The following is a 20,638-nucleotide window of genomic DNA, read 5'->3' on the forward strand; positions in this document are numbered from 1 at the left end:
CATGGTAGCTTCAAAATTTTTATACTGATATCTATTTACCGTTGTAGGTGGTGCTTGGTAACCGTGGGGACATCGATGCTGCCTTCCGCCTGGTGCCCTCCGACTCCACCTTTGGGCCTTACTTCAGCTTCTCCCCCAGCTCTGGCGTGCTGGAGCCGGGAGCCTTCCAGGCCATCGATGTGACCTTCTCCTCCCCTCACCTGGGGGACTTCAGTGAAGACTTCTTCTGGGAGGTGGAAGGGCTACCCTACCAGCACAAGCTCAACTTCAGGGGCTGTGTCATAGGACCCACCTTCCATTTCGATGTCCCCCGCCTCAAGTTTGGCACCATTTCTTATGGTATGCATGAAATAAAATAAATTAGGAAGGGAATGGTGAATTTTGTCTTATGGCAGACCCATAGTAGGTGATTGCACACAAATATTTTGAAATGTGCCTAGTGACAAATTAGTGAATTCACTTGCTCCATATTTTTGTACCTCAGAAGTCAGAATGCATAAGTTTGTTACTATGTTTGACAAGCCTCAAGTAATTTTATGGGTGGCACTAGTTATTGTAGTAGAAAATGTATACATATTTAATACATTTGTTAAGGGTACTTAAGGGGAATTGATGAAAATCATGTTTTTTTTATGTGATTTGTTAAAGTACAAGCTTTTGGTTTGTAAAGTATTAAAGTTTCAGATGTATTTTAGTCATGTTATGTGATAGCACTGTGAAGTCTTTCCACATTGTAATATTCCACATTAAACACAACAATATCTTACTAATCAATTTAGCATCTTCACAAAAAAATGGCTTGTCTGTGAGCTGAAGAATCATTCAAGATTTTAAAAGAGAAACAAGTTTATAAAGTAGTAAATGTACCCTATCAGATTTTTCTGTGTATTCCATTCAATACAAATTCAAATTCAAATGACTTTATTTCTCATGCAAAACATAATACAACAAATAAGTATATTACAAATGTAATAGTAATAGCACGAGAAAAGAGGAACTAACTAGAAGCAGAGCTTGTTGAAGTATTATTTGCTCAGAGGCTGTTTTACAATATGTCTTGGAAACAAAGTATACATATAAAATCAATATATTACAAATTTGTAGCAAAGAAATTAATACTTCCAATGAAATGCCCCCAACTCATCATTCTTACGATACTTTCATATCTTCTTCATGAAGGCTTCAAGAGCACCGAGGTAGCCACCTTGGTGAACACGGCCCTGGTACCCATGGGCTTCAGCCTGAGAGTGCCTGGGGACGGGGAGGGTGATGTGGTGTCTGCTACCAGTGGTGAGGTGACCCTGGGCAGGTCCAACCTCAGCACCCCGGCAAGGGAGTTCCAGATCGTCCCATCCTCAGGCACGGTGGACCCGCAGAGTGAGGTCAAGATTGAGGTCAGTGCGCAATAAAATATACAAGTTAAATATTGGCATGATTCCTTTTCAAATCATGATGATTTTGTGCTCATTGGTGGGTTATTCATTGCATTTGTAAGTCAGAAGAAAAGTAAAGACATATTTTCATATGTTTTCAATTTTACAAAGCTGTAGATTACCTGTTTTGCAGTAATTGGTGAAAATCTACTGGGGATTTAATCTTTCGTCTAGTCTGCACAGGGGAGCCATGATACTATGAGTTTCATTTTTTTTCCAACATGTTGCTATTCAAGAGCCCCTACAAGGAAAATACATATAGTTCAAGGAGGTTTTGCTGCTTATGCCTGTATTACGAAAAAATGCATGCCTGACAGGCTTACTTGACCTTTACTTATAATGTGAAACTCTCTGGTCCGAATTGTGTCTAAGATAATTCAACCATTTTTGTTTGCAAATGTGATGTTTACTTATGTGGAATCATATATATTTATTTTATTGAACATATTTTGATATATATTTCTTCCAGGTTGAGTTGACTTCCAACTCCCTCAAGAAGTATGATCTAGCCCTTGTGGTCGATGTAGACGGAGTTGGACAAGAGCTGCTCTCACTGCCCATATCAGCAAAGTAAGTCTCAAGTTTTCCAAGGGAAATTCTTCATTGTTTCCTAATGTATTCCCAGAAACTTTCTTGATATGAACTTTTGTAAATTGTTAATAATTGCTCCTTTTGCCACAAAAAACTTTCCAAGATGCCAATATTTTGTATTGTGATGTGTGATTCATGGTATTGTGTATCTCAACCACTCGTTTAATTCACAAAAGCGTCCTTTACTTTGAAGTTTCTGGTTTTACAATAGATTTTCTCTAAAGAAAACTGTCATAGAATTTATAAAAAATACAGATGATGCTTTGAGAGAACTTGGAAATTGATAATCAGGGAAAATGCATTTGTATATCAGGGTAAGCTAAATGCAGAACAAATTTCACATCTATATTTATGTTCTTTCTGCAGATGTGTAGTGCCTTCCATCTCTGTGGTGACACCAATCCTTGACTACACTCGCTGCTTCCTGAACCATCCGTATGAGCTCAGTGCCAGACTCTGTAATGACACTGACCTCCCTGCTAAATATGACCTCGTTCCACAAGTAAGTAGCAACCTCAGTCTACGAACAATTGTTTTAAATCAGGTATTGGTAAGGATTTAACTTACAGAGATTGTGGTTCCTTTCTTCTTAAGCCTTGTGATTGATTGAAATCAGTCATAAATTGATATCAATCGTAGCTCTGTACTAATGAGATAGGAGTTTTGTGTAAAGGACTAGACCATGTGGTTTGAGTTAATGATTTTTTTTTTCTCCAGCAAGTTTTGATTAGTTTGTATTTTCTAGTTTAGACAATTCATTCATTGTATAATAATTGATGCAAAGTTTATTTAACCTAGATTCCTTCAAAATGTATTTCCTAGCTTTAAAGCCCCGCTGCACTATACTTATAGCTACTTGCACCCTCTATATATAGCAAACAGTGCCTAATCAGTGACCATTGGTTCCCCATGGTCCCCTTCTTCTTATGTTAACTGAGAGCTGATTTGATGAGATAACCACCTGCCAGTGACCACCCAGGGTGGTCTAATCCCTCCTGGCCAAACTAGTGCAGATGGGCTTTCATTACCAATGGCAGGTGCAGGCCACTGAAACCCATTTGATTGTATATGACTTTCTTTGCTACAGGAGGTAGATGAGATGAGCCCTATGCTGTTCAGCAGTCCAGAGCCGACAGGGATCCTACCCCCTCACACTACCCGTCGGGTACCCCTGGTCATCACCCCTCAAGGTCTGGAGGAGCTGGAAACCTATGCAGAGTTCAGTATCTTTGGTAGCATGGAACCTCCTCTGGTGAGTCCTTTGTTCTTGTTCAATTCAATTCAAAATTGGCTTATTAATTAAACAGCATGGTTTGCAGAAGTAAGTAGAATTGCACATGGATACACGTTTAAAAACCACTTTAGAGAAAGATGATCATGAAGTCAAATGAATTATTGAATTAATAAAGAGCTTATTTTGTAAATCCTATTTGGAAAAAGTTTGTAAGAAATTGTTATTCTTTCTGTGTGAACGAATCCTTATTAATTTCTGAAATACAGCAGAAATAGCTCATGTGTTTACATGACTCATAAGTTTATTGTCATTGTTTATTTTTCATTACAAATGCAAAGAATGCAGTATCTAATGAAAATCAAATACATTAAACCTTTGTTCTTCCCCATCCAGCAAGTGGTGTTGAAGTGCATAGGGGAGGGGCCAGTGGTCCATGTGACCCCTACTGAGATGGACTGGGGTCAGACCCAGGTTCTGAAAGACATCTCCAGGATTGTGACCTTGTCCAACGAATCTCTCATACCAGCCCCATTTACATGTCACATGGTAAGAAATGGGTTTACATAATCATAATGATAATAATGATAATTATAATCTGGATTTAGGTAGCGTTTAATAGAAATTACCGTCTCTAAGCACTTTACATATATTTGTACCTCGGGTTTCATTCACGCACAATGTGCACCATCTCTACTACCTGTGGTATTCCTATCTACACCGTGAGGGCATATGGAAATTTCTAAGACAAAGACTTTCGTCATCCTACCAGGACCCCATTTCTCTCCTGGATATGGAGTTGCAAATGTAGATTGATGTCTTGCCATAGGACATTAGTGCCATGTCTGGGATCAAACCCACGACCTTCGCATTTCAAGTCAATTGCTTAAACCACCTGTCTACGACACATTTACATAGTAGGGACCATATTCACCTAAAGATTGACATAAGAGTGGTTGTAATACACAACGGTGTATGTATTTTCAGAGATATTTTGAAAATTTTGCATATATTCCCCTCAGGCGTATGCACTCTGTTAGCTGAAGCCCCATCTTCAGTTTGCAACAAACAGATTGTCACAAGGATTGTGGTTGTCTAATTGGCGATATACACATATAAAAACAATCAATGAAAGAAGAATAAGATGATAGTGTGGATTTTAATTACACAATACAACGAGATGCAACATAAATTCAAGATATTGAGCGTTGACAAATCCAAAATATATCAGCTTATAATTTCCTAAGAGGGTCAATTAAATTAAGGCTGCCATTATACTATTCGTTCAAAGGATAACGCGTTACAAACGTTGGAGTGCGTGACAAAGTCCACCGCGTCAGACGATTGTGTGCGCGAAAATGACCACCGCGTTACATGACCGTGGAATCATGTAGAACGAGAACTGGGTCGAATGGCTCGATGGCTCGTGATGAGTTCACCATATCGCAGGGTAGAAAACAGTCTAAATCGGTCTCTTGTACTTCGGAGAGTCGATCAATGGAATGTGGTTGAACACCACCCTAAACGGCTGTAATACAATCAATAAACAATAATAAACATGGTATCCCATCATATTTTTGATACAAAAATACATCAACAAATGTTCTTAACATGTAAGGACTTTTTCACAATATAAACATACAATGTTGACTTAAACATCATTAATAGAAATACACAAAATCAGTTAGCTTTAACATATCTAAAGACGGAAACTTCCGTTCCATGTATCTCATACCAGCCTTTGTAAACAATGCTAATAACACTTCAAATTATTTCTGACTTTAGAAATGTTTATAAACAGAAACAGTTAATGCATTCTGTTTGCATCAAAATTCAAGATGGCTACCTGCCATTTAATATATTAAAAATGGCTGACATTCAAAATGGCTGACTTCCAGCATGGCTGACTTTCCGTGTCTGCCGGAAAAAAAGGCATTTACAAAAACAATAAATATTTCAAACATGTATTGTGTCGTTTCACATGACACAAATCCCAATTAAATTACTTAAAAACAAATATTCATATGCAACATCTAGAAACATTTCTCCAGGCATCCGTTTACACTATAGGGCATAAAACAGGGTCATAAATGTGAATAAAATGAGAGTTGAGCTTAAAGGTAAGACTTACAGTTATTCTGTAGATTGAAGACCCCGTTGCCTGCCTCCCGGAGGGATCGTGTCCGAAGGACGGTTGTCTGCTCTTTCCGCTCCCAACAGCAGAATGAGAAAGCAGCAATAAAAAAGGGGACCACACTCGCTCTGAACAGCAAGCCCAAAAATCCTCCCTTCACTGTCAAACGTACTCCCTCCCCAAGGGTGACACAGCAGGTCCTTCTCTACTCGCAACAAAATGGCTTCTGCCCACCACTCTCGCTAACGTATAACACGTACACATTCACACTCTCCCAAACGTAACCCAGTCACATGCGCGCTAGTGTTAAATTTGCATATCTAAATTCCTAGGACGAAGGAACAAAGGAAAAGGAATGGGCGCATCCAGACTTCGCATCTGAATAAGAATTAGAGAGTTCAGAGGGCAAATGGAAAGCTATGCATGAATATTCACCCAGCTGGGAAAACCATTAATCAATGCATTTTATTTTGACACAGATCTCACATAACATGTGTATCCATTGTCTATGGTTAGAGTAGCAAAACAATGACTAAATTATATACAAATACATCATAATGTTAAACTTGTTTGCTACTCAGACTCTAATGCAATGTGACCCTGAAACTAAGAAAACATGCAAAATTACACAGCATCAGTCTCAATATTTGTGCCTTCTTGTCTGTCTGTCCGTTCAGGTTCGTCCTAACACCTCGTGGAAGGTTGAACCAAGCGAGGGTGTGATACCACCAGAGGATACTGTGGAAGTCACACTCACTGTCAACCTTGATGATTGCATCAGGTAAGGAGTAGTCTTGCCAATTTGATGCACTTGTAGTGAAGGATTCACATTGCAAAGGGAATTGTATGAGGCCAAAAATAATGTCATATTGTCGTTCATATATAAGCAATGTCTTTGTGAAAAATTTAATCGTACTGCTGGAAATGTTGAAAAATATGACCTCATGATCAGTGGTCTTATTGTAAATGAAAGAACATGTGGTGTCATTAAAAACCTTTCTCTTTATTAAACAGTTGTCTACCAAACCAATTTGTTTATGCTTTTAGCATGCTTGGATTTCTTTGGCAATTTATTTCACTGTATTTCAATTTATTTCACTTGGATCAGGAGTGGCAAAAGTACAAGGATGTCCTGTCTCCAGATATGTTTCATATGAACAATCTCACTGGTTTATTGCTGTTTGGCCTAAAACCAGTTTCTCTACTTCCCAATTGGTCTCTTCCCATATGGTCTAATAATCATTTAATCATAAATAATGATAATCATCAAATGATTATTAGACTTTATGAATAGAAGACGAAATGGGCATTAGATGAAACTGGGAATTAAACTAACTGGTTATTAGACCAAATGAACGATAGACCAAATGGGGAGTAGACTAATTTGAGATTAGACCAAATGGCTATTAGCCGAACTTGTCATTAGACCAAATGATAAGAAGACAAAATGATTATTAGACCATGTGGATAGTACACAGACTGGATGTAGACCATATGGGAATAGACCAATTGGGTAGTAGATAAACTGGTTGTAGACCAAACAGCAATCCACCATCTCACTGCTTATTTTGAACAGGTTCCAGGATAAGCTGGCCATTGATTTTAAGGATAGCCAGACGAGGATCATCAAGGTCCAGGCCTATGGTCATGGGTCCACCATAGTCTCGGACCCACCTATGACCCCCACCATTGAGCTAGGCCATCATTTCAGGTAAGACCTGGTTAGTTTATAAGCCCTATCCCAGCTTTTGCAAAAAGTCATTGGAAGTACGAGTAGGATTTCCATCAATTTTATAAATAAGAAAAAAGCAATTACACAACCTAGATGTGAATGACTATAAATCAGAAATACATCACCTATTGACACAAAAATATCTGTTTCCAGACTACTGTGTAGCATCTTCACTTTCATTTAATTCCTTAAAAAAAAAAAAAATCTGTGATTCCAAACATGTCATCCCCTTTTCTTTTGTACTCTTATTTTCTAATATTGATTTCTCCACCATATGTCCCCCTCCCCCTCTTCCTCTCTCTCTCTCTTCTCCCCTCTCTCTCCCTCTGCCTTACTCCATCCTCAAAACTACACATACACTGTAATAAAGGATTTATTTTTCAGTGCTCATTATTTTGTATATAGTCAAAACATTGGAAGCTGCTAAAAAGAAAAAAAAAAACGACTTCAAAAGGCCTGTCCTCATCAGCTCGAGTTTGCCAAATAACGCACTATTTTAATTATCCGATCGCAGATTATCCAGCTAATTTACGTCTTCATCAGCTCGCAGTAGCAATGAGCGGGATATTTGTTCGAGAAAATATCCAGAGAATTCTTGGTCTTGTCTCCGAAATAGCAGGCTAATTTGCGCACGTCCGAGCTAGTTTGTGATGAGCGTATTGGTCTGGTGAAGACGCAATTTTGAGCTTCGGGATAATATCCAGAGTCTGAAAATAGTGGGTTATTTGTCAAACTCGAGCTGATGAAAACATGCCTAAAGTGAATTAACTTGTGTCATAACTTCCTCTCTTCCTTGAATCTTTTTTTGAGCAGTAGTAAGCCTAGCACAAGGACCTTCACGCTGACCAACAAGGGACGTCGTCATCAGCAGCTATTCTGGACCACAGAGGGCTTTGCTCCTATCAAGATTAAGAGCAGAGAACCAGAATATAACCCACTGGATGTCAAGTATCAGGTATGTATAGCGTTCAGTACTCTTACTGATTTATAGTTGGATGGGGAAGACTTAACTTGGTCAATGTGACCTTTGAGCATCGATCTACTCCATGTAAATCTAAGTGGGATGTGCACTGTGGAGTTGTCGTGGTATAGTGGTTCATTCACTTAACACTCAATCATAAGGTTGAGGGTTCGAATCCCAGCCCGGCACTAAAGTCCTTTGGTAAGACCTTAATCCAAATTTTGCCACTCTCCACCCAGGTGTAAATGGGTACCTGGCTATTGCTGGGGTAATAATAATTGCAGGGCCTTCACGTAGAACAGCATTGAAGCAGATGAGGCTTCCATGGGTAAACAAACTGTTAAATTGTTAAAACTTGTGTTAAAGAGAAACATTATCGCTCCAAACTGTCGAACCTGCACAAGGTCTTCATCCTAGATTGTTAATCATTTTTGCTAATCATGTGGCACTTGAAAGGGTAAATTGCTCAGACATTAATTTGGCCTCTTTTTTTGTCTTGCTTTTTAGAAAATGCCGCCTCCTGCTCCACCTCCAAGACCTGTGTTCAGCCTGACGCCCTCTAGGTTTGAACTTGAGGCAGGAGAGAGTATCGAGGTCCATCTTGAAGGAGCAAGCTCAGAGTAAGTCATCTCAACAGTTCCAGTTACTAGATATTGTTCTGAATTTGTTAATATTGAAGTCAAGATGGATTATTAAATGTTCTGCAAGAATCCCTTTTGTGTAGTTATAATATCTAGGGCCTTTTCAAAGGCCTAGATCGAGCCATCTAAACAGTGTGATTAAACTTTATGATTGACAACAAATGTTTCTTTTGAACAAGCAATGATTTTTTTAATATTTTTATCGCAATCTGTGCAACTTTGTATTAATATTTCTCCACTAAAGATGTTTCTTGCCATTAAAACATGTCTGACCCATGGCCTAGGAAACTGAAGCTAAGGAATATCTGGGAAAGATCTAAGACAAATGTATTTAACATGGCGTTCTGAACTCGATTGTTTTACCAAGTTGAAGAACAAGCATCACATTCTATAACATGGCTCCTGAAATATTCCTCTGAATTTCTCGAATTGAAAATTTTATCTTTATTTGCACTACAACACTACCTAATTAAACAAATTGGATGAATTAAGTGGCTGTACGTAACTACTTGAATGTTTCATTTCAATGTTTTTTAGACCCAAGACAGTGAAGGAGAGGATGTTATGTCATGCCATCATCGGCAGGACCAGTGGCAAAGAGAAGATCATGAAGACAGACATCAGTATCACCTTCATCAGCCCTGTACTAGAGTTCTCCTCCAAGCAGGTGGCCTTCAGAGTGGATAAGGTAATTTCCTGTTCAGTCCAGTTCAATCTGCTTTAAAGCAGTTTACTTGAGTCAATTTCAGTTTGTCTAAAGGTCGCTCATCTTATTCAATTCAACTGAATTCTTTATTCTTACAGCCAGCGTGATTATCAGAAATTAAGCATGTCAATCGAGGTGCAAGATTGTACCCTTTAGGTCATTTTATATTATAATTTTTGCTCTGTACTTGTAATTTTAGATCCAAATTAATGGTTTGTCTTATTTTCAAATATTAAGTCACCATTGCTTGAAAGAAAATTGAATAAATCAAATAGATTGAATCAAATTGTCCAGTTCAGTCCATTTGATGGATCCATACTCCAAGTACCTTTATGGTATAACTTTGCAAAGGACTTGCACATGTCTTTGAACTTCAAAGCATTCATCAAAGAACTCTATAAACTCCATAAAATGAAGTTGCTGAAGTTTTCTGTGTTCAATGTTTTTAAGGTATTTGTAAATTGAATTAAATTTTATGTTAGCCTCAGGACTGCCATACCAACTTAGGAAATCCTTTTGACTTTTTGTCTTACGTTTATTTCAAAGCATCCCGCATGCCTTCAAACTTCAAAGTATGCATCAAAGAGTTATGTAAATTGCGTAAAATGAAAACGCTGAAGTGTTCTGTGCTCTTTGTTTTTAATGTATTTGTAAAGTGAATTTATGTCAGCCTCAGGACTGCCATACCAACTTAGATAAATCCCTTTGACTTTATGTTTGACATTTATTTGTATAGCATCCTGATGATGTCTTGACCATGCAGTACAATGAACTGACCATGACCAATGTGTCGTCACTGCCCCTGCATACCACTGTCCAGCTGGAGAAGCCCTTCCAACTCATTGAAGATGGAATTGAAGCCCTCTCCTGTCTGGTAAGTCTCTGATAGGCTTTCTATTCTCTTCTGTTCATGCCACTACTAAAAGCGGTGCTCGAGGCATTATGCCTATGGATTGTTTTGCTGGTCCGGCTTAGCATTTGTAAAGAAATCTTGTTGCCGTGGTAAGCAGTGCTGATGGGATGATTATAATTTTAAAAAACAGGTGAAATATCTGAGGGAATGGAAAGGTACTGATTTAGATTTTGATATACAATATGACAAAGTTATCCAGTTTTTATAGATCATAATGTTGATTAACAGATTATTTTAGAACCATATCTAAGATTTGATAATTATATGAAAATATAAAAGGAGATAAAGTATTCAAAGTTGCCAACTAATATTTGGCAATGATGGTTTTGATGGGAAGGATAGGAGGAGAATTGTTCCACTTTATGAAGTTTGAAAGTTAGCCACTAAATAGTCTAAATAAAATCAACAAATGAATGCTTCTAAAGGGACTATTTCCAATTTTCAGTCTTTTTCATCTGATAACGTATTTCCTCCCCCCCCCCACCACATTTTCTTATTTACAGGAGGTGCCTCTGGAGGTTGGTGAGAGTAAGCTGATGACCATTCAGTTTGATCCTGCCTATCAGAATGATTCACACAGCCGTATCGCTGAGAAACTGCTGACTCTCACATACCTAGAGCATCCGCACACTGTAAGTAGAGTTTCCTAGTAATTTTTTTCTCAACTTTTTTTTTATTGATATGACTTCTAGAACCATCTGCTTTTTAGGTACTCATAAATAAGGTTAACTTAACATTTAAATGGTAGTTCCTGCTCTCATAATCATTCAGCATAACTATCAATAATTTTTTATTAAACCTAGCACATAGTTTTTTAGTTACCCCAACCACTCTTCATAATATTCCTTGAATCATCCCTTTGAAACGGTTTTGTACATTTATATGCTGTAGCAGCATATGTCACAAGGGTCAACACAATAATACCTTGAACTTGTACTTGATAATAATATTACATGTATTTTTATTGGGATTTCACAGTTTGATACTGTATTCAAAACAGTGTCTTGCTATGGAAAGAATTTCAATCTATCTGAATCATCTAAGTAGGATACAAATCAATGACCGTTTCTGCCACCAGTAAAGTAACTGGCCACATTTCAATCATCATTGGTTTTAATCATGTTCAGGACTACGTCAGCCTGCGTGGCGAGGTCTTCTTCCCCAACCTGACCTTTGAGAAGATGCAGGTCAGCTTTGGTTGCATCCTCAACGACACCGAGGTCACTCGCTACGTCAACATCACCAACAACAGCCCCATGGCCGTCAACTACCGCTGGTCTTTCCTGGAACCTGAGACACCCATCATGCTCTACCCCCTACCAGTCCCTGCACCGCGAGTTGAGCCTGTGGAAGGTAAGATACTATCCTCCTTCTGTCCTGGTTCTGTCCATTTCTAGTATTTACTTGATACACATTGCTAATGTGGTAATTCTCAAGTTATCTTGGGCGTATTGAAGAATTCGATGATGCAAAGGAAATGATTTTCTTTCCGCGCTTTAGAAGATGCAAGACTTGCAAATTTTTAGCTATTGATCTCAAATTGAAGTGGTTAGTCCAAGGAAAATCATTGATATTGTGTTGATTTTATCAAACGCAACTCTTGCTCTAATCTGCACCACATTATATTGTCAAAATATGTGTAGTGCTCTTTATACATGGTATTGGTAATGCCCCCCCCCCCCTGTAAAAAAAGAAAGAAAAATCTGGAAATTATGTTGATTCTGTTATGTTTATCAATTAATTCAGTTAACTGTTTTCATCTGCATTGAGATTTAAAAGTAAAAAAAAAGAAAGATAAATCTGGACATTATGTTGATTCTGTTATGTTTATCAATTAATTCAGTTAGGTATTTTTAAATGCGTTGAGATTAAAAAGTAAATAAAACAAATTCTTAGGTTATTGTTGTACAATCATGTCAGTATTTTTATATTGTGGAGGTATAATATTCTCAAATGGCCAGACTAATTGAACCTTCATTGAATAGTTCATTTGCTTCTGTTGATTATCCATGTCATTCCTGCTAGTTAAGTTCTTTAGCTTTTGTGTTTTACATGATTTTATTTGATGAATGTATAATAGCCAAGAACAGTTTTCAATTCATCAGCAAAAAAAACAAATTGACAGTGATATATATTATTTAACATAAATCAAATAGATTTAAACAAAATATTTTGAATCTTTTGAAGGGTTGGTCCGTTAAGGAGATGAATGATTACATTTGCATGCTGCTAATTCATTCTTCTCTTGTGCATGGTAAATCATGCGTAACAAATTTAGACTAAAATTCCTCATTTTATTTCCTCTGTTCCACTTTTCCCAGAATATGGTAAATGGTTTTGTGTAGCCTATTTAATATTTCATGCATTGAACACTTTTAGTGAACAAATATACACAGATATCACCTTTTCACAATTGATTTTACTGATAGTATACTTCACTGAGTTCCAAGTTCTGCCAACTTTTGCAGCAATGTGCACTTTTTGTACTTGTGCTTTTAGAGATTTGTGCACCATCACATCACATATTCAGAAGAAAAAAAATATGTAGATTGAAATTCAGTGCAAATAATGTAGGCATAAACTGGTGTTAGTTTTAAGTTATAGTTTTGTTTATAGTTAGCATTTCAGTAGGGTGTGACATAACCATTTTGGTAGTATGTAGATTTTTAGTCAAGCAGTTATGGTATAATGCCCTTGCCAAGATAGAGAGGAGACCATTTTCTCATTATTTGATAAAAATTTATATTCAGTTGAAAGTTTATATGATTTTGATATCTAACCATTCTGAGATCTGAAAAGTTGTTATTATAGAACTGCTTGCCCTTAGCCTCTTGGTTAGTACACACAGTTATAACAGAAGTATTCTGATTGTAGAAGCTAGTATTAGATAAACCGTTTTGCACGCACTTGTACTTTCCCAACTTTATTCTCTATGCAAGAATCCGAGTCGGATGAGGAAAGCGAAGGTGAGGTTTTAAGAGATAACTATGGGCATCAATCCTTAGGGAGATACATACTCCCCTTGTTTTAAGGCAGTGGACATATCCCTCACCCCTCCCCCTCCCCACCACCACCACCACCATTCCCATCTCACCCACCATCACATTATTTAAACACTAAACATTCCTCTATTTTTCCCCCTGTCAGATAGTGCCCAATTTCAGCATTTTGTGTGTGATTTGTCTCTAAAACCTTTTGGATACTGATGAAAAGTTGAGAGCCGACACCCTCCTTTTCTTTTTCGCTGGTTAAAGTTTTCACTGTGTCCCACCTGCAAATGAAAATGGATTGATGCCCATGCTTGAAACTACTAGATTTTAGATCCCATCCTTATAACCATATTGTAATTCACCCTGATTTAGTTTTCTCCACTGTTTAATCATTATCGTTTTGTTTTTACCACCACTAATCTAACATGTACTAAAAGTCATATCCACGACTTGGTATAATCATATCAAAGCTAGTTTAGAAATGCCATTGAGAACAAGATGAGTTATTTGTAGGCGATGTAAATGCAAGATGATCAAGTGCTTTTTAGGAGTGCTGATTTTATAAAAATCTTTGTATGGTATGATAAAGTGCATATCAGTATACTATATTTCAAAATATATTTTGGTACAGTTATCAAATGTTATATATTCATCAGCAAATGAGAATATTCATATTTCATTTAAGTGTACACTACCAAATCGAGGAAAAAAAACCCTACTAAAACGAAGAACGAGGATGCAAAATACCATGCCATGACAAGGAAGTAATATTCTTGAGTCACAAATTCTATTCAAAGAAAGCTGGAAAATAAACAAAGAGTTCTAATTTATTTTTTTAACATCAAATTTAAGCATATTCAGCACTTGAGGAAGTAAGTGTGTTTGGATATACTGTTGTGTTAATTTAGACTAACCCATATTAGTATAAAATCCACTTGATACCTCTTCTTTCCTTGCTTTTAAAAATCTATATTCATCAGCAATTTATCAACCTGTTTAAAGCCAAGCTTTGTAATGCTTTCCCATTTTACATTAGAAAGCATTTATATTATCAAAGTGATTTATGCCTATTTCAATCCCCCCCCCCCAAAAAAAAATAGTTGGTATTGTCCATTTTAATTCAGTAGTTCATTTGACATTTTTAAAAGTAGATTTCATAAAATGTCATGTCTGTATTCATGTAGAAAATGACATACAAGAAAGTGTGTATTCATTTACCAGTTCATCCCATTTATATATTTCCAAACTTAAAGTTTGATTATATACAATATAAGAAAAATTATTTTATCATCCATATAGAAGGTTTGAAAGATATCAAACATCTTGAGTATATGTACATCTGAATTCCATGGATTCTATTATTCTTTAGTCTAAAGTGTAGTAAATTTTCAAAGAAATTATTTTTTACTCAAAAGTAGTCACGATATGCATCCTAAAGACAATAGGTACAACCTATTGAACCATCGAGATAGAGCATGAGTGGACTTTCAAAGATTACAATATGCTTTATAATTTATATTTATATTGTATTTATGTCTGTAAAAATTTAACAATGCTTCCTTTTGTTTGAAATTACCAATGACATTCAAGTCCCCATGTATAATATCCAATTTTTGAGTACCCGGTGAATAACAAAATAATACCCTGTTTTTTATGTGCACGAGATAAAATAGAGTTGCACCTATTATTCAAATTTGGTGTGCGATCAAGGTATGAATTTTTGTGACCCTGTATATTGTTTTGCTTCAGTTTGAAACTAAACTAATCAACACCATAAGAGAGAATAGACTTTATGAAGAATATTGGGTTGTCAATTATTGTGCTTACTTTATTTAACAAGAGAATGATAAAGATGAAAAGAATAAAAGGGATTGGAGGATAAGAAACCTAAGTGCTATGAATATGAGTAATTAAGAACTAAATAGTAGAAGTAGTATTGGTATTGTTATGTTTTTAAATCTATTCATGCTGTATATAAACTTGACATGTTGTTGAAATACTGGTACATGTATTCCAAAGAATGGTTAATATGGTAGAAGTGATGGTAACAAAAATATTAGTGATACAGTATATATCATGCTATACTGTTGGCAGGTGAGTTGTTAATTACATTCTTTAAATTTATACACAGATTCAGTAGTAGTGTAAATTTTGTAGTCCTAAAATTGTACTTGTAGTATGTAGGTTTAGAGATGTTATGAATATTAGTATTTATAACAATAGTTGTAATATATCTACCAAGGTAAACTTATACCTGTAATGGTTGAATATATTCAAATATATTCAAATATATTCATTCATTCTACGGTCTACTTGTACTCAGCTACCGGTATTCATGAAATATTTATGTTTCCCAAGCAGCAGAGACACATGTAGCCTTTGAGGAACCTCTCCTTGGTGATGATGATCAACAGATGGAGGAAGGTGAACAGACAGGCCAAGAGAAGGGTGAAGGAGGAGGAGCAGAGAGTGGAGAAGAGAAGATGGATGAGATGAAGGTATGATACTTCTTGCTACTGAGGATGGCCAGGAACAAGTTAGCCAGTAGTTAGTGTGAATGTATAACCTGTAGCTCTTGCTATGAATTTAGTTCATTGGCGTAAGAACTTGAAGAAAATGGAGAATATTGTTAACAAAAACAATGTGAAGTGGAAATGGCAATAACAACAAAACACAAGAAAAAGTGAGTTTGGATTTATCTAATACCGGGAGTATAATTAGAGAACGAAGACACGATATCTATATCTGACATGTATGCAGACAATAAAGAAAAGGTTGCCATAAATATTGAAATAGATTACCAGTAGAACCTTTTAAGTCTTTGGGTCATGAAAGTTTTGAATGTAGTAAACAAGGGAGGGGTCCCAGATTCTATATCCTTTCCAACATTTTTCTAATATCATGACAACCATTTCAAATCTCTTTTTGATTATATTGGGCAGAATGCTGATGACCAAGCACCTCCAGACAACGTCATAGAGAAGCTGGACATTCAGATCCTCTCTCCAAAGCCGCCCGTCGATGAGACCGACAAGGCGACCCTGAAGTCCATCAGCCTTGCCGACGTGACCTCCGAGAAGGAGAGCAAGAAGGACAAGAAGTTGACAGCCAGTAAGAAGAGCCCACGCAAGTCGACGGCAAGGAGCGGAGGCAGCAAGGCAATGAGTAAGACCAGTATCAAGAGCGAGGACAAGGCCAAGCAGGATGATGAGGTTGCTACAGTGGACCAGGTTTGTGCCAACCATGTTTTTCCTTTGAAGCCCCACTGCACTTCTTATAGCTACTTGCGCCCTCCATATAGCAAACAATGCCTAAGCGGTGACCATTGATCCCCCATGGTCCTCTTTTTCTTATTTTAATTGAGAGCTGATTTGATGAGATAACCACCTGTCAGTGACCATGCAGGGAGGTCTAATCCCTCCTGTCCAAACTAGTGCAGATAGGCTTTTAAGAGGGAGGATATGGGTAAATACAGGGGTTGCTCTCTATATATCTTCTCTGCAAATTTGGGGGCTCATTTGACCCACTAAGTAGATCTTTATTGAATTACGAGGGCTCATAGAGAATGAGAATAGTGAAAATTAAACTTCATCAAGAAATATCAAGTAGATGCAACATCAGTAGGAGAGATTGCATCACTAACTTATACCTAAATTCCCTCTAATCAACCTCTAACAAACATGATGCCCTTGGGTAGAAATGCTGGACCAAACTGTCATCTAGGCTCAAGTATTTTTTATCTGCACCTTTGGCAAATGGTAAATACAAGAAACAAGCACACAGCCTCCATCATTATAAAACTTTCTCACTTTCTCACTTTCTCCCAACCATGCAGCCCCTGAGTGACCGTGACCCTCCAGTCGTAGAGGATGAGGTACCGACTGCCCGAGCTCCTAGCCCACTCACAGCTCTGAGGCCTGGTACAGCAGCCAGACAGAGGCTCAACAAGCTCCAGTACATCCAGGCCATCACAGAGCCAACTGCTGTCGGCATTGAAGAGGTACGTAAGGCAATTAGAATTGTGTACACTTACTATTAAACTTGCGTACTCGGTGCTTGCCCAAATTTCTGATCGATTTACTAATTTACCAGACTGCTATGTAAAGCGAGATAAGGAAACGTTGAAGCTTTAATTCCTTTCGAAGTGACTAGGTAATTAAAGTGTAATACTGCACCAAGAGCAAAAGCCATTGGCACAATTACTAGGTTAAAACCTGGAACAAGACTTCTGATCTACACTGAACTGAAAATGTTGCTTGTCAAAGAATTTTAAAAAGAATTTAAAAAAGAATTGCAGTAAAAATGCAGTTATAAATGCTCTAAAGTCCCATGAGACAAGACAAGTGTACATTTTGACCTCCCTATTAAAACAATGACACCTAAACAAAAGGATTGAGTGCCAAAAGCATTTTTTTGAAGCTTTTAGAGCTTCCCAAATAGCTCATTATGTGGGTGCAGATGAAAAGTAAATGCAGTATTTGTCATAATATTTGCATTCGGTAATAGAAAAAGTCCCCAACCACTGACAAGTATGATAGAAGATTACAACACTTTAATACCTATGCATATTGGAGAGTTATTCACACATAAAAATCACAAGTCACTTTTCCAATAGATTGGCAGCTGATATCTGTATGATCCGAGATCCCCTTGTTCTACCAGGATGCATTAGAGTGACTCGGTAACATTGCCTCAGATTCTAGAACAAAATCCTGGATTTAGCTCATGCTGCAATCATAATTAGAAACCTTTAGGTCAGCAAGGAATCCCATGACTTTTACAAGCCCATCGCCTGTCTAATTATCAAGATATTTATGATTCGAAATGGAAATTTCATTTTTCATTTTCTCAACGATTTTTATAACACTGCAGTCTGTTGGGGAAAATGAGTATAGTAAAACCGGTCATTCAAAGATTTTTCCTATTCTGAAGCACTTCATGATCATTTTGAAGTGCAATTTGTTTTAGGACTTCAATATTATACCATATCACAGACAATGATTACATGTAGGGCCATGCATCTCAGATTTAAAATTGTTAAACTATGCCTTTAACTATCATCTCAGTGGTGTAATCCTGATAAAACTTTTTGTGCCATTTTCTTGTTCAGGTGTTTGACATCCTACCCCTGTACGGCACCCTGCTCCCTGGCGAGTCGGATACTGTGACCTTTACCTTCTATGGTCATGCAGAGATAGGGTCAGAGGCTAAAGCCCTTTGCAATGTAGAGGGTGGACCCTGCTACGAGCTTGACCTGCAGGGGGAGGCATCCATCGTCCAGTATGAGTTTGACCTCAAGAACATTGATTATGGCAGACAGGTAGGCGGACAATTAGATATATATATATAAGTATAACTATATATATAGAAGTATAACTATATATAGAAGTATAACTATATATATTGAAGTATAACTATATATATAAGATTATAAGTATAACTATATACAGTGCGACCCAGAAAAAACAAAACCGAGAATTATCAATGTTTTATCATAACTTAATCACAATTATGATTAAGAAATGACACATATTTGTAAAGCTTAGATCCTCTTTCATTTGATACAACTGATATGATGCATATTTCAGGCATGAGTGATTAAAAGCAATTTGAAGGAAGAAAACCAAAAAGTCATTTGGCGGGCGGTATCTGAATTTCAAAGAAAAATTCACATTTCTAGAAAGTTCAGTTTCTGCCCTTTCATATAACACCTCAATCAGGAAAAATGAGCAAGGAATAACAAAGTTCTGTTTGTTTAAAGTGATGCTTGCATTTCTATAATTTGATTTAAAAAGTTCTTTTTCACTGGCTGCCTGCCGTAGCAACAAGCAGAATTGACAAAAGACTTCACTCTGTTTCATTGACAATCAGCCATCAGACAATCAGCCATTGCCAATAGGTTTTTGTCTTCAAACATAGGGAGCAAATTAATGGATGCCATTTCCCAGTATTAAGGGAATATTGAAAATAATGAATACAGGGTTGCATGCTGCTTTGTCATGCAAGCCACAGATAATTAATATAGAGATACCTCTGCATGAGAAGTATAGTCAAAATATGATTGGTTCAGCAGATATCAATATGTACTAGATATTTTTTGAAGGTTAAATCTCAAAGTGACCACCATTCATGTGTTCCCCACTAGATGTACGACCATGTATGCATGGCAGAGATCACCCTGAGGAACACCGGCAAGGTTGAGTTTGACTTCCGCGCCCTGAACATGGACCCATCCACCAGCAGCCGACCTCTGCCAGGGGTCCCTGTCATGGTACCTCACACCGGCCATGTGGAGGCCTACAGCGAGCATAAGCTACTGGTCAAGTTCCTGCCAGGCTACCCGGAGAAGTTCCACAAGAGCTTTGAGGTGAGGGCTAGATGATTCTTGATTCTTGATTACCAAAGGGATTTTTTTCTTCTAGAATCGTCCCCATGAAATTCCTACTGAGTTATAACACATTCAGCTTGTAACAGAGGCCACATGAATTGGAAACAGAAATTACATTTATCTTTTGAATTTGTAAAAACGTCAATAAGATTTTATAAAAAACATTTGATATGTAAATGATACAAAATAGAGTGCCACTTGCCAAGGCCAAGTTATTTTCTCCTGTCTTCATCAGAGATGTTTGTATACATGGTGATTGTATTCAGAATATAGGTTTAAATGGAACAAATACTGTTGAAGATTATACTTTTAAAATTATATTCATTATTCTACAATGCTTGGTGTATGGGACATGATATGATAAAATACCGTAGACGTATAGTCACTTCAGCCAAATTATCTCTTAAAGATGTTTATGCGTGGATAGTCGTTCGTGAAGTACGCAACTTGGCGATCATTACATAACACTGAGCCAATGGGTATTACGCTCCTGTGAGTACGTTCGTGTGCTGCCCTCTATATACCCACTTTAATATCCTGTCATCTCAAATTTATTGTATATTTGTTTGTTTTCTCCATGTGTTCCTCAGATCCAAGTTGCCCACTTTGAGCCTGACTCCATCAACCTGTGCGGAGAGGGTGTGTTCCCACGGGTCTCCCTGGACCTGCCTCGCTTCCCCGATGAAGAGGGGCTCTACTGCTCCCTCATGAAGGAGGCCAAGGAGAACCTAGGGCGGGACATCAAGAAGAAACCCTTGATCCAGTCTGGATCCCCCGTTCCTTCACCTACTCCAAGGGATCCGTCCCAGGAGGATGCAAAGTCCATCATGTCACTGCAGGTGGGTTGAGCAAGCGACATTCAGATCTATCTGGGGGGTGTTTCACAAAGATCCTAAGTTTAACTTATCTCTAAGTTGA

General features: G+C 37.4%; 1 protein-coding gene across 2 annotated transcripts in view; it reads left to right on the forward strand.

Moving 5' to 3' along the window:
* LOC580280 (hydrocephalus-inducing protein homolog) overlaps positions 1–20,638 on the forward strand; it is a 95,359-nt gene that overhangs the window by 12,669 nt on the left and 62,052 nt on the right. The window contains exons 11-32 of one of the 2 annotated variants that reach the window (XM_030977907.1): positions 48–339; positions 1,180–1,394; positions 1,903–2,003; positions 2,391–2,526; positions 3,112–3,276; positions 3,652–3,804; positions 6,067–6,170; positions 6,966–7,100; positions 7,935–8,076; positions 8,590–8,702; positions 9,261–9,411; positions 10,166–10,303; positions 10,846–10,974; positions 11,470–11,695; positions 12,664–12,669; positions 13,282–13,308; positions 15,694–15,830; positions 16,275–16,562; positions 17,168–17,332; positions 18,443–18,652; positions 19,478–19,699; positions 20,311–20,559. In XM_030977907.1, coding sequence (XP_030833767.1) covers positions 48–339; positions 1,180–1,394; positions 1,903–2,003; positions 2,391–2,526; positions 3,112–3,276; positions 3,652–3,804; positions 6,067–6,170; positions 6,966–7,100; positions 7,935–8,076; positions 8,590–8,702; positions 9,261–9,411; positions 10,166–10,303; positions 10,846–10,974; positions 11,470–11,695; positions 12,664–12,669; positions 13,282–13,308; positions 15,694–15,830; positions 16,275–16,562; positions 17,168–17,332; positions 18,443–18,652; positions 19,478–19,699; positions 20,311–20,559 — 3,504 coding nt within the window. The remainder of the gene's footprint in view (positions 1–47; positions 340–1,179; positions 1,395–1,902; positions 2,004–2,390; positions 2,527–3,111; positions 3,277–3,651; positions 3,805–6,066; positions 6,171–6,965; positions 7,101–7,934; positions 8,077–8,589; positions 8,703–9,260; positions 9,412–10,165; positions 10,304–10,845; positions 10,975–11,469; positions 11,696–12,663; positions 12,670–13,281; positions 13,309–15,693; positions 15,831–16,274; positions 16,563–17,167; positions 17,333–18,442; positions 18,653–19,477; positions 19,700–20,310; positions 20,560–20,638) is intronic. The other variant, XM_030977911.1, reaches the window with a different exon arrangement.

This window comes from Strongylocentrotus purpuratus, unplaced genomic scaffold (genome assembly GCF_000002235.5).
Source record: "Strongylocentrotus purpuratus isolate Spur 01 unplaced genomic scaffold, Spur_5.0 spur5_contig_810, whole genome shotgun sequence".
Taxonomy (NCBI): Eukaryota; Metazoa; Echinodermata; class Echinoidea; order Camarodonta; family Strongylocentrotidae; genus Strongylocentrotus; species Strongylocentrotus purpuratus.